The sequence below is a fragment of the Carya illinoinensis genome, chromosome 1, assembly GCF_018687715.1.
Source record: "Carya illinoinensis cultivar Pawnee chromosome 1, C.illinoinensisPawnee_v1, whole genome shotgun sequence".
Taxonomy (NCBI): Eukaryota; Viridiplantae; Streptophyta; class Magnoliopsida; order Fagales; family Juglandaceae; genus Carya; species Carya illinoinensis.
In genome coordinates, this window is record NC_056752.1 from 39,225,489 (window position 1) to 39,245,302 (window position 19,814).

General features: G+C 33.8%; 3 protein-coding genes across 3 annotated transcripts; 2 read left to right on the top strand and 1 right to left on the bottom strand.

Moving 5' to 3' along the window:
- The first annotated feature begins 837 nt into the window (after positions 1-837).
- On the top strand, positions 838-5,737 carry LOC122318367 (importin subunit alpha-2-like). Its single transcript, XM_043135651.1, has 11 exons — positions 838-1,285; positions 1,543-1,639; positions 1,731-1,822; positions 1,910-2,041; positions 2,152-2,337; positions 2,424-2,587; positions 2,711-2,789; positions 3,856-3,984; positions 4,574-4,701; positions 4,787-5,161; positions 5,281-5,737. Exons 1-10 carry the CDS (start codon positions 1,073-1,075, stop codon positions 5,157-5,159), a joined length of 1,593 nt encoding a protein of 530 aa, XP_042991585.1. The 5' UTR covers positions 838-1,072; the 3' UTR covers positions 5,160-5,161; positions 5,281-5,737.
- Positions 5,738-11,192: 5,455 nt separating this feature from the next.
- On the top strand, positions 11,193-12,708 carry LOC122318374 (GATA transcription factor 15-like). The gene is made up of 3 exons (XM_043135662.1): positions 11,193-11,836; positions 11,925-12,047; positions 12,149-12,708. The coding sequence occupies exons 1-3, from the start codon at positions 11,816-11,818 to the stop codon at positions 12,419-12,421; spliced, it is 417 nt and encodes a 138-aa protein (XP_042991596.1). The 5' UTR covers positions 11,193-11,815; the 3' UTR covers positions 12,422-12,708.
- A 5,150-nt stretch (positions 12,709-17,858) lies between these two features.
- On the bottom strand, positions 17,859-18,990 carry LOC122318382 (leucine-rich repeat extensin-like protein 3). The gene has a single exon (XM_043135672.1). The coding sequence runs from the start codon at positions 18,752-18,754 to the stop codon at positions 18,218-18,220; it is 537 nt and encodes a 178-aa protein (XP_042991606.1). The 5' UTR covers positions 18,755-18,990; the 3' UTR covers positions 17,859-18,217.
- Between the last annotated feature and the right edge of the window lie 824 nt (positions 18,991-19,814).

Here is a 19,814-nt window from a genome sequence, read left to right on the forward strand (position 1 = left end):
TTTTTAAATGAAAAATAATAGAGTTATAAAAAAAATGTATATATATTTTGTACCCATTTTTTATTTTATTATTAAAAAATATTTTTTAATAATTTTATGAATTTTTTTAAAGAATACTTAAAGGAATTTAAAAATTAATTAAAGAAAAAAGAAAGGAAAAAAATAATTTATACTATTATGCACCCATTCAGTATCAAATTTTCAGTGAAAGTAACGCCACTCTTTTGAAAATAATATTTCTAGTTTTATAAAATAAATTATTTATAAATCGATATAAATAATATATCTAATAAAAATAAGAAAATGATACTTTGAAATTTTTTATTTTTATTTTTATTTTTTTACTTAATAATTAAGAAAATATTTTTAATAATATTATTATTTTTTTATTTTTTTTAAAGATACTGAAAAGTGTTAAAATATATATAATAAAAAAAAAGAAAAATAATACTGTTACATCTATAAAAAAAATTATATAAAAATAATCTTATAAATTGTTATAGTTTAATCTGATTCGTTAAATTTACTTTACAGTTAAATTAATTTTATAATTTAATTAATTATATTTAATTATATTAATTTACTAGACTATTTTTATATAATACTTTGTAGCTAAAATATTTTTAAAAAGAAAAAAACCAATTATACCTTAAGGGAGTGACGCACCATCCATATTTTTAAAATTTATTATTTCGTTTAAAAAAAAAAAAAAACAATTTATCAGATCACAACTGTCTACGGATTCCGTCGGACGTAAAAGTCCCTGGCATATCAATTATCAGCACTGTCGAAAAAAATACATAAATATAAAAAATAAATAAATAGAAACAAAACGAGAACGGTTGAACGAACTTGAATCATATTTATAAGCCTTGTCGAAATCTGTCTCTTACAGGTCTCTCTAGGGTTTTTGTTTCTCCATCCATCTCCCCTGATACATATACACAAACGCATATTACATCTATATATATATATATATATATATTCGATAGACGCATATAGATATTTAATTGTATACGCGCTGCTACCGCTAGGGTTTTTCAATTATCGAGCTTTCGGGGACCAAGCAACCATGTCTTTGAGGCCGAACGAGAGAACCGAGGTCCGCCGGAATCGTTATAAGGTCGCTGTCGACGCAGATGAGGGGCGCCGGAGACGCGAAGACAACATGGTCGAGATCCGCAAGAACAAGCGCGAGGAGAGCTTGCAGAAGAAGCGCCGCGAAGGCCTACAGTCCCAGCAGTCCTTCTCTTCCTCTCTCCACGCCTCCACCGTTGAAAAAAAGGTTCAGTATATACATCTATTAATCTCCGTTTATGAATTTTAATGATCCGTGAGTTTCTAGGGTTTATTCTTTGATCGTACTTTATTTGTTGTTTTCTCTCTTTTTTTCTTATTTAATCGAAGGATGTGTGATTAGGATTTTAGGTTTTCCGAGCTATGGTAAAACGGAGAGCTTCGACATTGATGAAATTTTATTTTTATTTTTTATTTTTTTATTTTTTGTTGTTGATGATTTCTGATTGATTACTTGTTGTACAGTTGGAGAGTCTTCCTTCGATGGTTGCTGGGGTTTGGTCCAGTGATAGTAATTTGCAGCTGGAGGCCACCACGCAGTTTCGGAAGCTGCTTTCAATTGGTATTTGTTCCTATCATATTGTACTCTTGTTTGACTTGCTTTAGTTCTGTTTTCATCGAAGTAACGAGCGCGTGATTATTTCAAATTACAGAGAGAAGCCCTCCAATCGAGGAAGTTATTCAATCTGGCGTTGTTCCTCGATTCGTTGAGTTTCTTGTCAGGGAGGACTTTCCTCAACTTCAGGTTTGTCATTCAATTAATTTTTGTCTGCCCTCTCGATTGCCATTCGTATTTGTGTTTTTTATTCTTTTATTGGTTTTTTATGTGTAGTTTGAAGCTGCTTGGGCCCTTACAAACATAGCATCAGGAACTTCAGAGAACACAAAGGTGGTGATCGATCATGGCGCAGTTCCAATCTTTGTTAAGCTACTGGGTTCTTCGAGTGACGATGTGCGGGAGCAGGTATATTTGGAGTGGAATGGATTTGACTCTATTTTTGGAAGAATAGGTTAAAATAAAAATGAAATGATTTTTATCCCAGCCCTTTCTGAACCTTTATACCGAAATTGTAGGCTGTGTGGGCATTGGGAAATGTTGCCGGGGATTCTCCTAGATGCCGTGATCTTGTACTTGGCAATGGAGCCTTGCTTCCATTGCTGGGACAACTGAATGAGCATGCAAAGCTTTCGATGTTGAGAAATGCCACATGGACGCTGTCTAACTTCTGCAGGGGCAAGCCACAGCCTCCTTTTGATCAGGTTTTTGTCCGGTTTAATTTGACTCCAAGGATAGCCTTTCAGCTCTCATATTTTGGCACTTTATAACCTTGGACTTTGATGGGCAGGTGAAGCCAGCACTTCCTGCTCTTGAGCGTCTCGTCCATTCAAATGATGAAGAAGTCCTGACAGATGCTTGCTGGGCTCTCTCATATCTTTCTGATGGTACAAATGACAAAATCCAAGCCGTGATTGAAGCAGGTGTTTGTGCCCGACTCATTCAGCTCCTCCTGTGAGTATATGACCTTTCCTTGATCTACATGTTTCATCACGTTACCAATGTAACATCATGTTTTCAATTATATGTAATGTAATGTATGATAACCATTCTGAAGCATATGAATGTTGTTTCCAGGCATCCATCTCCTTCAGTGCTCATCCCTGCCCTTCGCACGGTTGGAAATATTGTGACAGGAGATGATCTTCAGACTCAAGTAAGAGCTTTTTTCATTCTGTCCCTTAACCGTAAATATATGTCCCTGTAGTGTCCCATGTACTTGGGCTATGCCTATTCCCATTTATGGTTAACTTATCGTTTACTAATTAAAAAAAAAAATCTGTGCCTGTAGTATAATTTGTTTATAGCATTTTGCATTGTTGAATTTTGTGAAACATATTACCATGTTTCAATATGCTTAATTTAATAGCACCACTTATAAGGATAGTACAAAACAATAAAATTTATTGTAAGTTTAGTTTTTTTTTTTTTCAATAATATATACATCTACTTAGAAAATAGAAAGAAACTCCACTATTTTGCTTAGGAATAGGTTGCTGGTTGTACAGTTCTCACAAGAACTCCTATTTTAAAATGTATAATGTAGAAAATGATATCTTCTTACCTTATTTACATGAATATGTAGCTTTATGTGGAGATTTGGCATGATGAACGTTGTTTCTAAATATGGATTCTATATTTTCGGTGATTTTGTGTAAGCTGTAGTGGCAAATAACTTCTCAGGAAAGTGTTTTTGGACAATGAGATGGGCACAACTGTACCCTGGTCAATATCAAACTTGGTTTTGGAAACTCCCCAAGCATTTCGTTTGTTTTTGTAGATGAGTTGAGTTAAGATAAAAGTTGAAAGTTGAATAAAATATTGTTAGAATATATTTACTTATAAAAAAAAATATTGTTAGAATATATTTTTTTAATATTATTTTTGTTTTGGAATTTGAAAATGTTGAATTTTTTATTTTATTTTATGTGAAAATTTGGGAAAGTTGTAATGATTAGATGAGATGAGATGAGAATGGTTGTGAAAACAAATGAGGGATTTTATTATGACAAGATGAAAGTTTAAGTAACCTGTCAACATTGTAGACCTATTTCATTCAAACATGCAGTGCAGATGCCAGGGATTTTAATATGACAGAAGGAAGGAAAACATACTCTAGTTATTGGTTGGAAAAAGAGTCTCTGCATAAGTAATCTTTTTTTTTTTTTTTTTCACTGTGATATTATTTGTCTATGGTTTTGATGGATAACATACTTTCTCAGTGTATAATCAACCATGGTGCACTGCCATGTCTTTTGAGCCTGTTGTCCCACAATCATAAAAAGAGCATCAAGAAAGAAGCCTGTTGGACTATCTCAAACATTACGGCTGGAAACAGGGAGCAGATACAGGTATGCTAGTAAATGTCAGCAAGTTTATTATTTAATGCCGATTTTAAATTTTGTGATTTGGTTGCTACTCAATTGTTTCATAATAAGGGAATTGAATACAGGTTCCCTTCACTTTTATATCAGGACTGTACGTATCTCACTTTGAATATATTAGTGGAGAATTTACTAATATAAATCTGTAGGAAATTTGAGTATTTTGGGTTATTGCACTCTATTTTAACCGATAGTTTTTGAGTGGTGTGAAAAGTCACTGAAAGTATGTCTCAATGTAGCATATTTATAAAAGAAATGATATTTGTAACCCTGGAGTGTGCAATCCCCCATGTACTCCCTTTTGAAAAAAGTGGGTAAATCTGGGACCCACATGAAAGAATTATTATTTTTAATGGTGGCCTCCACTTTTTTTCAAAGGGAGTAACTGGGGACTACACACTCTAGGACTACATAGGATTACCTTATTTATAATGTTAAATAATCAATGCCTTTCTCTAAATATTTATGTGGCATATTTAAGAAATTGTTTTTAGAGAGACAGGTTTCTTGATTGATTATTTGGAAATAATGTAAAGCCAACTTTGCAATGATGCAGGCTGTCATTGATGCTGGTTTAATTGCGCCCTTGGTCAATCTGCTTCAAAATGCAGAGTTTGAGATAAAGAAAGAGGCTGCATGGGCAATTTCAAATGCTACTTCAGGGGGTACCCATGATCAAATTAAGTATGATCTTGTACCTTCTTCTTTTGCTCCCCTTTCATTTTATCTGTTAATAGGTAGAAATTATGAATAATCTTTTCTTTGATAGGTACCTGGTGAGTCAGGGGTGTATAAAACCATTGTGTGATCTTCTTGTATGCCCTGATGCAAGGATAGTCACTGTCTGTTTAGAAGGGTTGGAGAACATTCTGAGGGTTGGGGAAGCAGAGAAGAGTTTGGGCAACACCGGAGAGGTTAACTTGTATGCCCAGATGATAGATGATGCTGAGGGATTGGAGAAAATTGAAAATCTTCAGTCTCATGACAATAATGAGATCTATGAAAAGGCAGTTAAAATTCTCGAAACATATTGGTTGGAGGATGAGGATGAAACAGTGCCTTCGGGTGATGGTTCTCAGCCTGGCTTTGGCTTTGGAGGGAATGAGGTTCAAGTTCCATCAGGTGGATTCAACTTTAGCTGAAGGTAACATTACTATTGACTAGTTATTTAGCAATTTAGCGTTATACAGCAAAGAGGAAGAGTTCATGAGATATAACCTCATTTCACTTTATTGTTCACTCGCTTTACAAAAAAATTTGCAGGGATCAGAGTTGGATGGAGAAGTCCATGCCTGGGATGGCAAGGTATATGTTGGGTCAGGTCAGGGCGCCTTGCAGCATCTCATTTGAGTCTCTTCCTGTGTCTGCTGTGGTCAAAGAGGTTTCAAAGGTGGGTCAGTTTATACTATCATGTCCAAATAAGGAGTCAGGTGGGTTTAATTCTGGCATGATGGCATAGTCAGCTGTTCTTAGTGTTTTCACCTGATACCATGGAATGCCGTTGAAGGTGTCCCCTAAGAAGTTCATTGTTGCATGAACAGCGCCCCGATGGATGTGCTGGTGGGGGTCTCTTGAATGCGTGATGAGTCATATTCTTTTTACCGGAGTCATGTATGAGTTGTTTCCATATAGTCTGGATTTCGTATCTTGTCGGCGTTGATATGGTATTTTGCTGTATGGAAGAAAGGAAGTTAATGTTATTTTTTGTGTGGTTATCATATTTTCCATGATTTATTATAGTAAGATTTTAATATATTAATTATGAATTCAAGTGCTTCCGAGTCATTATGGCTCGAGTCTTGAAACACAATGTAATTTTGGTTACTCGTCTGGGTATGCCAAAGCTTTCCAAGCAAGCACCAATGCATACTTGAAGCTATAGCTCAGAATTTGAATTTTAGAGACTTACCAAGATGACCTGACAACGCTCGATGCATCGAGATTTACCAAGGGCGGACCTTTGGGAGATGATCAATTTGAGAATGTGATGTCAATATTACTTCAAAATCAAGGTGATGCTTTATTGTTGGTGATGTCGCGGGGGTTGAGTTAATGATAATTATTGATGATTGTCTCATAAAATGGGCACAGATGGAAATAGTTTTTGGACCCTTGAGGTGGAGATCCCAGATGGCTGGGGCGGGGTTATTTCATTTGTCCGAAGTAGTATTATGTTTTTATATACAATATTACAATACATGTTGTGCATTGATGGAAAGAAATAAGTCATTCAAAGCAAATCGAAAACTTTTTTGAAGTGAATGGAGAAAAGTTGATCTCACATTATTCTAATACAAATTAGACATTCATATTACAAGTAATCCTTCTCACCGTTACATCGTCTTAAAGTGAAGTAGAAGAAGGTAAATACAACCACCTAGCTCATACGGAAACCATGCGCATGTATCGTCAAGGGCACTGGTCCCTATAGAAAGAAATACGTTCTAACATCGTCAATCCTTCAAATCCGAATTATTTAGTTTTTTCAGTTTTTCATGACTTTCCTTTATTAAATCATTATTTTAGCAGTTGAATCTAGTAGAATTTCTTAAAGTGCCAGCTTAGCTTAATGCTCTTTTTCTTTTTATTTTCCTTTTTTAATCAAATGTGTACTAAAATAAGGGACGTGTCCACTACAAAAGTCTCATTAAAGTGATTGCAATCTTAGAGAAAGATTGAGTAAATTAAAAAAAAAAAAAGAGCAATGAACCATAAGTTCGGGTCCATAGATCGATCAATTTCTGACCCATCAAAGGAAAAAAAAATGAACCTTGAGTCATCCAAGCCTTTCTAACTCGGCCTGGCCTGATTGCCCTGGCCTGATTGAGTCTTTTCTCTTGATTGCCCTACACGGCTGGCACTTCGAAAGGCAAAACACTCGTAGTTTGGCGAAGACTCTGAAACGGGCAAACATGTAGGGCTCCGGCTCCGAATCCGGGCACCTCAAGGAAAAAAAACTGTATAGTCAAGAGAATAAGTAGAGGAAAGGAAGTTAAGAGAAAAAATAAGGGAGGGGGGTCTCTTGATTAGGGAAAAAAAAAGGGAGGGGGGTCTCTAAGTTTCTAGACAGAAAAGAGATAGAAGATTGTTAGAGAGAGAATGAACCTCAATGGTTTTCATTGGGAGACAGAATCATGATAATTTACAAGGGCTCAGTATTTAAAAATTTATCTTTTAGATTTCATTGGAAGATGGTGGTGGGAAGATGAGAGGGAGAAAAGGAAAACTGAAAATTTATGCGTAGCCCATCAGCAATGATGTTACCATCATTGGAGAGGCTGCAGATGATCCCTTTTTTTTTTTTATCTAAATTTCCACCTGCCTTTCTTGCCAATGTTGTTATGTATCAACCGCGGTAAGATTATCAAAAAATGGTAACTGTAAAAATGGTGAAAGTCCACAAGGTTTTGATAAATGTGATGTGGTCCTTTTACGTGTCTAGTGTTGACGACAAATCAAAGAGGTCTCATGAGCTTTCATTTTCCTTCTCAATCAGATAATATCTGGCAAACATTTTGTCTCATTTACTGTATATCTGGTCTGAGATCTTCGTATCTTATATATCTCAGCCTATCTTTTCTTTCACTCTCTTTTTCGTGCGCCACATACAGCACTGGGTCTGTAGCGTAAAAGCCGAGTTCTTTTGCCTTCTCTCCAATAATATGTGCATCAACAGGTCTTCTTCTAAGCAAGTCTTTTGAATTGTGATTAGCCTTCTTCTTTGCAAATAAAGACAGGAATTTGTGAGATTAATTTAAACTAATCAATTAGATTTTAATGAAGAAATTATATGGTTAATCCAATGTTACTGTATTCTCTTAAAAGATAAGATTATCAATAAAATTGAGGTACCGTCTCTCCTTAAAAATAAAAATCTTCATCTTTTGACTTGTGATAAACATGTGATATGACCCAAAATTTTGATTATTTTGGAATCGATATGGACCGGTTCATCACCTAGACCGGAACTTTCGGTATTTTTAATTTCAGTTCGATCTGGTCTAGTTTTATGGTTTACCATTTACACCTATAGCGCGACATAAGTTTAATATTATAATTTTTTCAACATTAAACTTAATTATTAAAATTTAGTATTTCTTGTTAACTATTATCTAATTCATTAGTGTCTAAATATACTGGTATAGTTTAAGTAGTGTCTTAACTCATTAGTGAGATTAATAGACTTGAATGATAAGATTAAAATAATATAATTAGTATCTAATTATACTAGCATAGTAATATAAGTAGTGTCTAACTTATATCAAATATTATATTAATTTTATATTATAAGATTAATAGATTTTTTATACTAATTAACAATTTAGCATATAATATAATATATAATATAAAAATATCTAATATATATACCGATCCACTTCAATTTAAACCAGTTTTCATATTATTTTCAAAATATGAAAACTGATTCAAAACCAATTTAGGACATGACTGAGATTAGTTCAACCGACTTTTCAGTTCTTTTTGGCACTCCTAGAGAAAGTGGCTATGCTTGGTCCGATTTGATAAGATTGTCCCGACTCACTCATCCTTTTTGTAGCTCGTTGATATCTAATACCAAAAAAATGTTACTTATATGTAAATTGTAAATATTGATTAGAGTAATAGTACATGAGTAATGCTACTCATCATCTCAATTCTCATCATCTTCTCGTAATTCTATAATGTGGCATTAAATGATTAGAAATTATTTATAATATTTTACTTATAAACCTATAATCTAATGTTACATCATGAGATGATAAGAGAAATATGACGATAAATAGATTTTCTCATAGCATATACAATTTTAGGATATATAAATTTCATACATTTTATTTTTTGAAAAAATTGGGTCCACAATTAAATTTGATTTTAAAATTTGAGTTATAGATTTACTTACTTTAAAAAGTAAAAATAAAAATGAACTGAACTTACATAATACATTTATGTGAGTTATACATTTTTAATTGTAAACCTCACTCTTTTTTAAAAAAAATTACATAATATATTACTATATATAACAAATATTATTTATCTCTTGATCAACGGTCCCACTTCACAACCTCACTAAATTCTAAACATGCGTCCTCCACCACATATCTCGACCCACGAATGATCCTCGCCCTTTCTTGATTAATTGCAATTTATTTATTGAACTCAACTACTACTTATACAATACAATGGAGGAAAAGAAAACCACCACAATTTGGAGACATCTGTGGAGAGTTTCCCGCCAAGGGAGTTGTAATTCCCGCCAACATGTACTTGCTTTGTTGGGATTGTTCAGGTTCTACAATTAACTTTATAATACTCAAATTAAAATATTATGAATACAAGTGTCCATTTTTACATTGTTTCTTAATTGGAGTTGACTGATGAATAAAAGGAACAGATAAAAACAGCAAAAGTAGACTGAAGAAATTGATATAAGATAAGTAGAATTCAATTACTCTTTAAAAAAAAAAAAGGTAATAGTTTTGACGTAAGAGCTTATTAGTTGCCATCTCTGCATTGAGATATTTGAGAGATCACAAGAGATTATAAAAAAATTAAAATGATGTATTTAATGTCAAATTACCTAAATTTATATATCTATGTCTTTATTTATGGTTTATATATTTTATTTATTATTTATTTAATGTATCGTATCAACAACCAAGTAATCATTGCCGCACAGAAAAGTTGTATCAACAGATATGATTACTTAAAATTAAAAAGAGAGAAATTCAATAATTTGCTAGTAGCTCCAGAAGCAAGTGGGACATGTAGCATCATCGATCTCTTTGTCTGTTTTTTTTTTTTTTTTTTTAAAGATGTTATTGTCCGATTGGAAAATAGAAGTGGTAAGAGATCTACATTCCTCTTTTTTATGACGAATGCCAGAGAATGAGCTAATTCCTTTATAAATATTATGCTACTCGAGTCTGGGACTAACAGTTTGTCAGGAGATTTTTTTTTTTTTCAATTTATGATATTTATCTTTTTTCCCGGAAAATCAGTTTATACAAATATTCCTTATACATTTAAAAATACATTCGGGCACAATCCCATACACTTACTGAGTCTAAGTATCATTTTCTATTTTAAATATTAAAAATTTTATATATTACACTGCTATCTCGTTTTCATCTCATTATATAATATATGACATGTTTATTATCGTTAAATAATTTTTTATTAAATAATTATTTATTATCTAATTATAATAAATATGATACATCTTACGTAATGAAATAAAAGTGAAATGATAATATTTTTTATAACATTACTTCCCATCCAGCGGAAAAAAATGGATTGTCCCTAGATTAATTTTAGGAAGGAGATTCTCCATATTTTTGTTAGTAAGGTCTTAAGTTTGTTTTCTAATAGATAGTTCGAGTCCTCTCAAAGCTACTGAGAGTTTACCTAACTGTTAACTTCAAGGTCCCTTGTGATTACTCGAGGTGTAAAAATAAATAAAAAAAAAATCCTAAGAAGGAGACTAAAGGCTATTGTTGTCACAAATTTTCATCCAATTTATTGTCCTTTAACTTCCCTCCTATGCTAAAGATGGCAAAACATAATTTGTTTGTTTTTTCCTAAAACTAACAAGAAGTATGTTAACTGAGTTCTATAGAATTTATTGAAGTCTATAATATTTACTTAGCATTACAATATTGTTTAAAAAATTCACTAGAATGTTTATAAATGCCTCGACATCTATTAATTAATAATTAATAAATATATACACATGGAAGGAAAATAAATTAGAAGGGTAATGCTACTCTTTCACTGCGAGTGTGTTTCACATGTTAAATCTTATTTTTAATTTTTTTTTCTTTTTTATATTTTTTAAACATATTTAAATATTTTAAAAAACAAAAAAATTAATCAATACACTAATATTTATTTTTTTAATAATTAAATAAAAAGATTAAAAAATAAAAGGGAAAAATTCATGGAGCCATTTTCCAAACTAGAATGTGAAAGGATTTGAGGGCAAATGCGGTACTCCGAGTTGACTTATTGAAATGATTGGAATTCCATCCATCTCTGACCCAAAATTGGAAATGGGTAGTATAGCTGCTGCATCACCATCAAAACGACATCCTTCTCCAAGTCCAAGTCAATCATTTCTGTTCACTGCCGCAATAATGAAGCCGGCAAAGCCGAAAAGCTTATTCCATGTGGAGAATGGCGCTCTTTTGCTCTCATTTCTTCTGTAATTTTTAATTTTTAATTTTTTTAATTTTATTTGTTTGGGTTTTGGCGGGTGCTCTTTTGCACCAAAACAAAAAGTATTTTGGGTTTTGTTGGGGAGAGTGAGGCGCAATGTTGTAATTTCACATAAACCTGGGGAGGGAGATGGGGGAAGGGCTAGGGTTTCGCGTCCCGTTTATATAAGCCGGTCTTTTTTTAGATCTGCTGCGGCTGGTGCGTGTGTCGGTTCGCTCCTCTCTCTCTCTCCCTCTCTGTGTTCGCGCATACACAGTCATTCAATCCCTGCATGTCGGTTTCTTTTAGATTCCAATACTTTCCGTTTCAACAACCATAGATTCCCCCTCCCTCTCTCTCTTCCTCTCTCCCCCACTCTCTCACTCTGTCGTTCATATCGAGGATAATCTTCGCTTTCTATTACGCTCTCTGGGGTGATCTCTGATCTACTCTTTTCATCCTGATACTTCAGCGTTTCTTCTGACTATCGTTGGGTGTTTTAGTAGTCACCCACTTTCTCGTTTGAGCATATAAGCGGGACCCAGTTTAGCTATTTGATTTCTCTCAGCTGGGTTTTGTTCAGATCTTTATAACATATTGCAAAGAAATGGGGGATCTGAGCGATATAGTAAGTGATCAAGTCTTTCTTTCGCTGTTTGATCTGTGATATTGATCTTTAAACTCGCTGATCGGATTGATTTCGTGCTCTGTTGCAGGGATCGGAGTCTGATACCAAAAACCCAAATGGGGTTTCATCCGAAGAAAGCCACAAGAAGACCTGTGCCGATTGTGGCACCTCCAAGACCCCTCTATGGCGAGGTGGCCCAGCTGGTCCCAAGGTAAATAAACTCCTCGCTACCAAAATCCCCGATTTGCAGTAGTGATTAATCAAACTCGAGCTTTGGTTTCGATCAGATCATGATTTCTGTTGATTGTGCAGTCACTGTGCAATGCGTGTGGGATCAGAAGCAGGAAGAAGAGAAGGGCTACTCTGGGTTTGAACAAAGAGGACAAAAAGCCCAAGAAAACAACTATTTGTCGCAGCAATAGTAATACTAAGATTGGGGATAATTTGAAGCAGAGGTTGTTGGCTTTGGGAAGAGAGGTATTGATGCAGAGATCGACGGTCGAGAGGCAGAGGAAGAAGTTGGGAGAGGAGGAACAAGCGGCTGTGTTGTTGATGGCTCTCTCTTATGGCTCTGTTTATGCTTAGGTTGTCCAAAGAAGTTAAAGAAGAAAAAAGAAACAAGTGTTACAAATTGTAGGAGTTGGATGTGAATCCTGACCTTGGAAGTGTATTTTCTATATTAACTAATGTTATTTATTTATTTATCCTTGTAGTTGGAAATTAATTTTTTCTTTGTTTTTGTTTCTGTAGTTAGTTTTAGTATTTATTTAATTTTAACTAACTGTATTTTGGGACAATCTGAATGTCTTAAGAAGTGTAAGAATTGGGAATTTTCTCATCCTAATATTGCCAGCTAAAGTTGTCCCTTTCAATACTATTTCTCACATATTTTGCGATTCTGTGTGCTCCAAATTCCTTCCTGTTTAGTGTTTGGTATCTCAGAAATGGGGAGGGAATGTGAAATTTGTATTTCCCGCTGTTTTTCACTTCCTGGAACTTCTGTGAAAAAAAGAAGAAAAAAAAAAAGATAAGCAGTGTAAAGGGATTAATAAAAATTGTCCAACTTGGGGACAAAACGTAGCAGGCGACAAATACATATCGGAGGGTACAAATATTATATACACAGACAGATTTCCTCTAGACGAGTCATCATAGGAGGAGCAAAATGTTGACCAATGTTGGTGATTTTTCCTTTGACACGTCGTTTTAATTATCAAAACCTACTCGAGCTTTTCCTTTAACATCACCGACCAATCATGATTAACAGTGCCCTGTCGCCTTCCAATTCATAAAATTGGAAAAGAAAATATGAACGTAATGGTGCAATCCGTGTGCTATGATTGAAACCTGGAAGTTTTCAGAAAGATTCGTTACTGTTTTTTTTCCCCTTTTTTTGTGAAAAAATTTGAGAATTAAGGTCGGTAAAACACATAATATTAATGATAAATATTGTAAAAAGGTGAAGGCTTTTTTACCCAAAGGCAAATTCTCATTTTCTTATAAGTAGTGTTAGATATAAGTTTTAAATAAATAAATTTTATTTTTTATAAAAAAGTTGATCTTATTAATAAAAAATAATTTTTTTATATTAAAAATTCTATATGCAGTTATTTTTATGTATTTAATTAATTGTATTATTTTTTAATATAAAATAATTATTTTAACTAATTATATTAATAAAATTTACAAAATATATATAAAAATGATTACAACTCTATTTAAATTTTCTTTTATTTTAAGGTGAGATTGACTAGTTTTTTATTATATTTGTATGAAATTGTTGGTACGGCTACGGAAGGAAGCCGGTTTCCATCCAAGGAATCATGATTCATGATAGCTCTCCATTAAACATGACAAGTACGAAATTTAAGCGGGCCGCCGTTCCTAATTCCGACCATTATTGTGGGAGGCTAACTGGGGCCAATTTCATAAACTACAACTTCAATGCAGAGGATGTACGTAAGAGTAGTACGTCAATGCCATGGGTGCCTCAACTGTACGTACTTAATTCCTCCTTGTCTCGTGAATCATGCTGCATGCCATCAATACGATTTTCTATTTTTATTGATCTATCTTCACTCAATCCACGATGGATATTAATAAATTTTATTATTGTATAAGAATTCCTGCGATTTTTATTCGGATTAATTATTGAATATTTGACTAAGAATAGAGGATGGGAGAGGAGAGGACATGTGCTCTGATCTGCGTATAATCTGGATAGGAGACTTGGCTACAACTCATGTATTGTGTCCTGTCTTCTCGATCCATAATTACAGCTTCTGTTGCGAATCCGCATTTAGAATCTTTTATAAAGGAGATATTTAATGATGCTAACCAAACTATTACATAAACAAAAATTCTATATGTATTTATTTTTAGGTAGTCTTTATGTATTTTACTTATATGATTAATTGCATTTTTTTTTAAATATAAAATAATTATATTGACCAATCATATCAATAAAGTGTACAAAAAATATATAAAAGTGACTATATGTAGCAGAACTCTTACATAAATATAAAAATTTATATTAAGAGTTTTTTTAGTGTTACCCCTCCCGGGCTTCTATTGTTTTAAAGTAACGCTATATACAGTTTTAAAGTATATAAGTTTCGCTTACACTTTTTATAAGAATAATTTTTTCAAGTGGATTCTATTTTTTAAAAAATAAAATACGTGAAACTTGCATATCTCAAATATATACCGTAGCAAAGACTAACACTCTCCCACCATAGTAATAGAACTAAAAGGAAAAATATAGTGGTAAACGATTCTGGACACTAATACTTGCATTCATCAAATGTGATTAATCAGAAAATATACTTTATTAAAAACAGTGTCAATTTAAATTTTGAATATGAAGACATCATTATTGATATGCAGATTAATACACAAATTTGTTTATACGTAACAAAACTCAAACTAAAATGCCATAGGATTCTATTCATTTTTCGATTGGGGCGGGTTCATAAATATAATATGGGGGAAAAGTAAATGATAAATTAAAGTTTTAGGGGCGGCAAAATTAGTTTTTATCAAGTTTTTCTTTTATATAAACCATTAATTTTTATTTTTTATTTTTGCCATTTATAAAATGTATTTATTATATATATTTTTTTATCAAGTTTTCCAGATAAAAATTTATGAGGCACATGTCGTTCTCATCGTATGGTAGCATTATATCATTGTCAGGCTTGAGTTCTTCATAAATAAGTACAAATGTCAAATACGTACAGCTTTAATCACTTGAAATTCTTCTAAAAGTGTAGTGGGCGTTCCATGATACAACCACATGATGAACGCCACCAATATCATGATCATATATATCATCAATTACTAGCTTGTAATTAAAAAACACACCATCTTCAACTAGTGTTTAAATAAGTGAACCACGGAATAACCAACATAATGCTCAATGAGGTTACAAATGAAAAAATAAATAAATAAATACGGAAATCATATGAAAAAAATAATAATAATAAAATTAATTTTTTAATAAAAAATCTCATATTTTTTAAAATAATTACACAACATTTTGATTTCCAACCAATCCATTGGCAAACTGCTGGGCCTATTCTGTTACTCTACCGTAGATCCCTTCTTAGTTCTTATTCAGCCCACCCAATCCTAGCATTATGGCTCCATTATTCCATCCTGGTTTATATGCAAGAAGCTCAAAGAACCAACAAGAAGAAGCCCAACATCCGAGCCTAGCAAATGCTCTCTTTATGTACGCTAACCAAACGGATCAAATAATATCTCAAGAGTTTTGTGTTTAACTTTTGGGTATGTCTTGCTCGATGAGACTTTGACAGGCTCCAGGCCCCGATCTCTGGGGTAGTGAAGTATTTTGAAAATATTCAATTATTATTTATTATTTTATTATTATTTTTTTACCTATATTTTATTATTTTGTATTACTATTCACTGCTATTTAATATTTTATTATTATTTTTTCACTACATTTTCACTATTATTTATAGAGTATCTAATATTACCTCATTACTCAAATATAACCTTAAACTATATCAATATACTAATAGTCATTTTTTTAATTAATAAGTAAAGAATATTTTTTAAAAAAATTAAATGCATTAGCAGTCAAAATGAAAAGATAAAATAAAAAGAGATACTACCATTATTCTTAAAATATACTGTCCAAGTTATTCGCCTACAGACAATATCTTTTTAAGCTTTTTACAAACGCATGGTGCTTTTTGTTTGCTTTCTTGTATCAGCCACTAACCCTTTTCCAACTTTTCCAGTCAGAGAAAGGATCATAAAGAGGCACCAAATCAAATCGTAATGGCTATGTATTAGAATCATATTTTCTTGAACTTTTAGAGTGGCTCAATTGATGAGAGTGCCTGCCTTGTTTGGATGCCTTAGCCTATGCCAAAATGACATGGACCCCTCCCTCCACCATCCATCATTCCATCTTACCTGCCTTCCTACTAATCGTCCAACTTGTCCACCTCTTTTGCTCCCATCCACACTTTATTTCTTTATGGAAAAATTTAATTATGAAAAAATTTAATTGTAAGTAATTCTACGTACACGTATTCATCCAATATAATTATTTAAAAAATTAAATTTTAATAAAAATAATATCAATTTAAATTTTGAAAATGTATACATTAGTATTGGTATGCAGATTGATATATGAAAATTAAATTTTAATAAAAATGATGTTAATTTAAATTTTGAATATGTATACATTAGTATTAGTATGCAGATTGATATATGATTCACTTGTATGTAACAAAATTCTCATTTAAAATTTCTCAATTCCACCACGCAGGCCATACATTCATGATCAAACGGTGCACGATCGAATTGAGCTTATAAAATATATATGGACCACTTTATTATAAACTTTAAGAAAAGGGTCTTTAGGCCTTTTTTTTCCCCTTAATTTCCTGTTTATGCCGAGAAAAGGAGACGCCCCATGCGGCCACTCTGCTGCACATGGAACTGTGAGAGAAAAGCACAACTTTGGTGCACCATATTCGTGACAGCACAGTAATAAAGCAACAGGTCCACTCATCAACCTTTTTATTTTTGTTTTTTTTCCCTGTTTTAGTTGGCTAAGCATTTGATTGATGGTGGCCACCCTTGCATCTTTTGAGGGTTAGTTTTTGAGGAGCTAAAGGATGAATCTGCAGCAGACAACGGTTCATGATTTTCACTGTTTATAGGGTCCCATACGTAGAATACTCGATGTCAAAGAGAATAGGACCTTACTTCCAGGATCCTTTGTGTACAACGTGATTGGTCGGAACTACATTGTATGACTTACCTCACATACTTATCTCAACAAAAATTACGGGTTTCACAACTACGGAATACATAAGAGAGGGAAAGAATGTTAAAAGGAGAGCTGGCTCAAAAGTTTAGTACAAACTGTTTGGTGTTGATTATAAAAATTTGTTTTGGGGAAAAAGTTTTTGACATTCGAGAATGTGGAGCATAAGTACGAGACTTTTATAAATTGTTTCCTTGTAAAAAGTCCAAAACGAAGAGCATCTCTTAACAGTGATATCTTTTGCCTTATGGCTGATGTGGATCTACAAATTGAAATTTTTTACTGCTCGGCGAAGTAAGACACGTTGGACAAGATTTCAAGTTCTTCAGAAATTTCTGGATTTGGACCGATTTATGTTGCATCTGATCATCAGCCACCCTACATTAAATGATAGAGTAGGACTATTCTACCAGGAATTGTATATAAAATGTGATCTGCAATTATATGCAGCAGTAATGGTCCTGCAATTATTGGCCATAAATTCAGATCAGCACCCAAATCCACTTCAGCATCAGATAAGCAAAATCGTCGGGACAGTGACAGTTTAGCATCACTGAATAAGTTATAATTAGGTTGACTGAACTACAATCCGCCCATCACCATCTGGGTTCTGAACCAAATGAAGGTAATTCATATAATCACGAATGCTTTAAGAGCTCAATGGGGGACTAAAATCCCTGAAGAAAAGTGACTAGTTGATCTCTAATTCAGTTATTTGCATAAAATATTTTGTATTGAACGGAAATAAAAATTGGTACAAATTGTCAACAAATTACAGACCACGTCCCCAGCTAGACAGAGAGAAATAGAAAGAAAGAGGGTGAGAGGGAGTACTTGAAATGAGTCAGAATCCCTGGTTTTTAGGTCCCAGTGCACGGAAACCATGGTTCGATCTCCTCTTGATGCAGTGTGAAAGAATGGAACTTTCGTCAACACTGAAGCAACAGCCAAAGACCCAACACCCTATTTCTTTGCTTCTTTGAAGTTTGAAGATCAGACCCTTTGTTTCTCTCACCTGCAAAGTTCCTAGATCTGCCAACCTGCCTCATTATTCTACCCTTTTTTCTTTACCGTCAAAACAAGGAAATGAAAAACGAAACCCCAACAGTAATGATCGTATAAACCAAAGAACCCGTCAACTTGATAGACTTGCCAACATATGCAGGAGGGGGGTTGTAGTAGTAGAATGGAAAGTACGGAACAATTGGATTAGGTGGCGGCGGTGTCGGGTAGTTTTTGTTATAATTATTTGGCGGAGGATAGAAAGTGCCACCAATGACGGGTGGCGGTGGGGAGTGGTAAGTGTTGGTGGGCTGAGATGGTGGGGGTGGAGAGTAGTAGTTGTAGGAGCCGCCAGAGCTGGGTGGGGATGGCGGAGGTGGGCAGTTGGAAGTGGTGGGGGATGGGGGAGGCGGGGAGGGTGGTGGGGGTGAGGGAACTTGGTTGCAAGGATTCTCACATGCGGAGCACATTGTGCATTCGATCTGGTACTTGGACGAGGTGGCTGCAGTTGGGCTTGGCATTGCCTGCATAGACATCATCATCAAGATCAGCAGGACTAGGAGGGACATCGGATACACTCTTGTTAATACATGGCTTCTTCTTTCCATTGTTTGAAAGAGATGGAACGTTTTCGATAGATCCTGAAAAATGTATGTAAAGATAACAAGCAGAAGAAGAAGAAGAGGATGAAGTTGTGGATGAGATTTTCAGAAGATTGAAGGAGACTTAGAAAATGGGCAAAAGAGTGAGTGCATTTAGCTGTGAGAGAGAGAGAGAGAGAGAGAGAGAGCGAGAGGGTAGGAGTAGTGGCCAAGTGAGTGTTAAGGGGACTGTGGCAACGTGTTCCCATACCCTTTTTATGAGGGGTTATTCTATTCGGGAAATACTATACATCATCTCACACCACATTTTATATATTAAAATAATATTTCTTATTTTTTTAATTTTTATTTTATTTTATTCTTATTAAATAAATTAAATTATTTTATTTATCATCTACACACTATATATTTATTATAAAAAAATAAAAAAAAAATTAAAATAAATATAATATGTGAAGTGTGAGGATGATAAAAAGAATTTTCCTATTCTAAAAAAAAAAAACCTCAAAAAGAGGAGCCAAAGCTGCGATATACATTAAGTCGTAAAAGATGACACCGACACGTTTTACTTTTGTAGCCACATTTGAACTCTGGTACGCGGAATGGAAGGTTAATTGCGACCAACAGTTCAAAAATGGGAGGCTAGTATGGGGATTTGATCATACTGAAATTACACGTACGAAATGAGTAATTAAAGATTAAACTTGGGATCTGTCAATTCATCAAAAGCATATAAGTATATATGTAATTACTTGCTAATTAAGCTGCCACCTTTGCCAATGATGACCGTTAAAAGAGGTCCCAACAAAAAAGAGAGAGGAAAATAATGACATTAGGCTTGACATGTAGTTCAGATGTTCACACGTGGAAGCATTAAATTGGCTGGTTCTTGTGGTGACGTGGTCTGGAGGAGCGTAGTTGTGAAGAAGACGGAGGCTGCATGTACCGTGTCGTCCTGAGCCTTGTTGGATGAGATACTGGTCCCCCTAGTTTATTGATCTACCACGAAGTAAACAAACTAGTGTCCAACTGTTGGGACATTCCATGACACTTCCTTTTCTTTTCT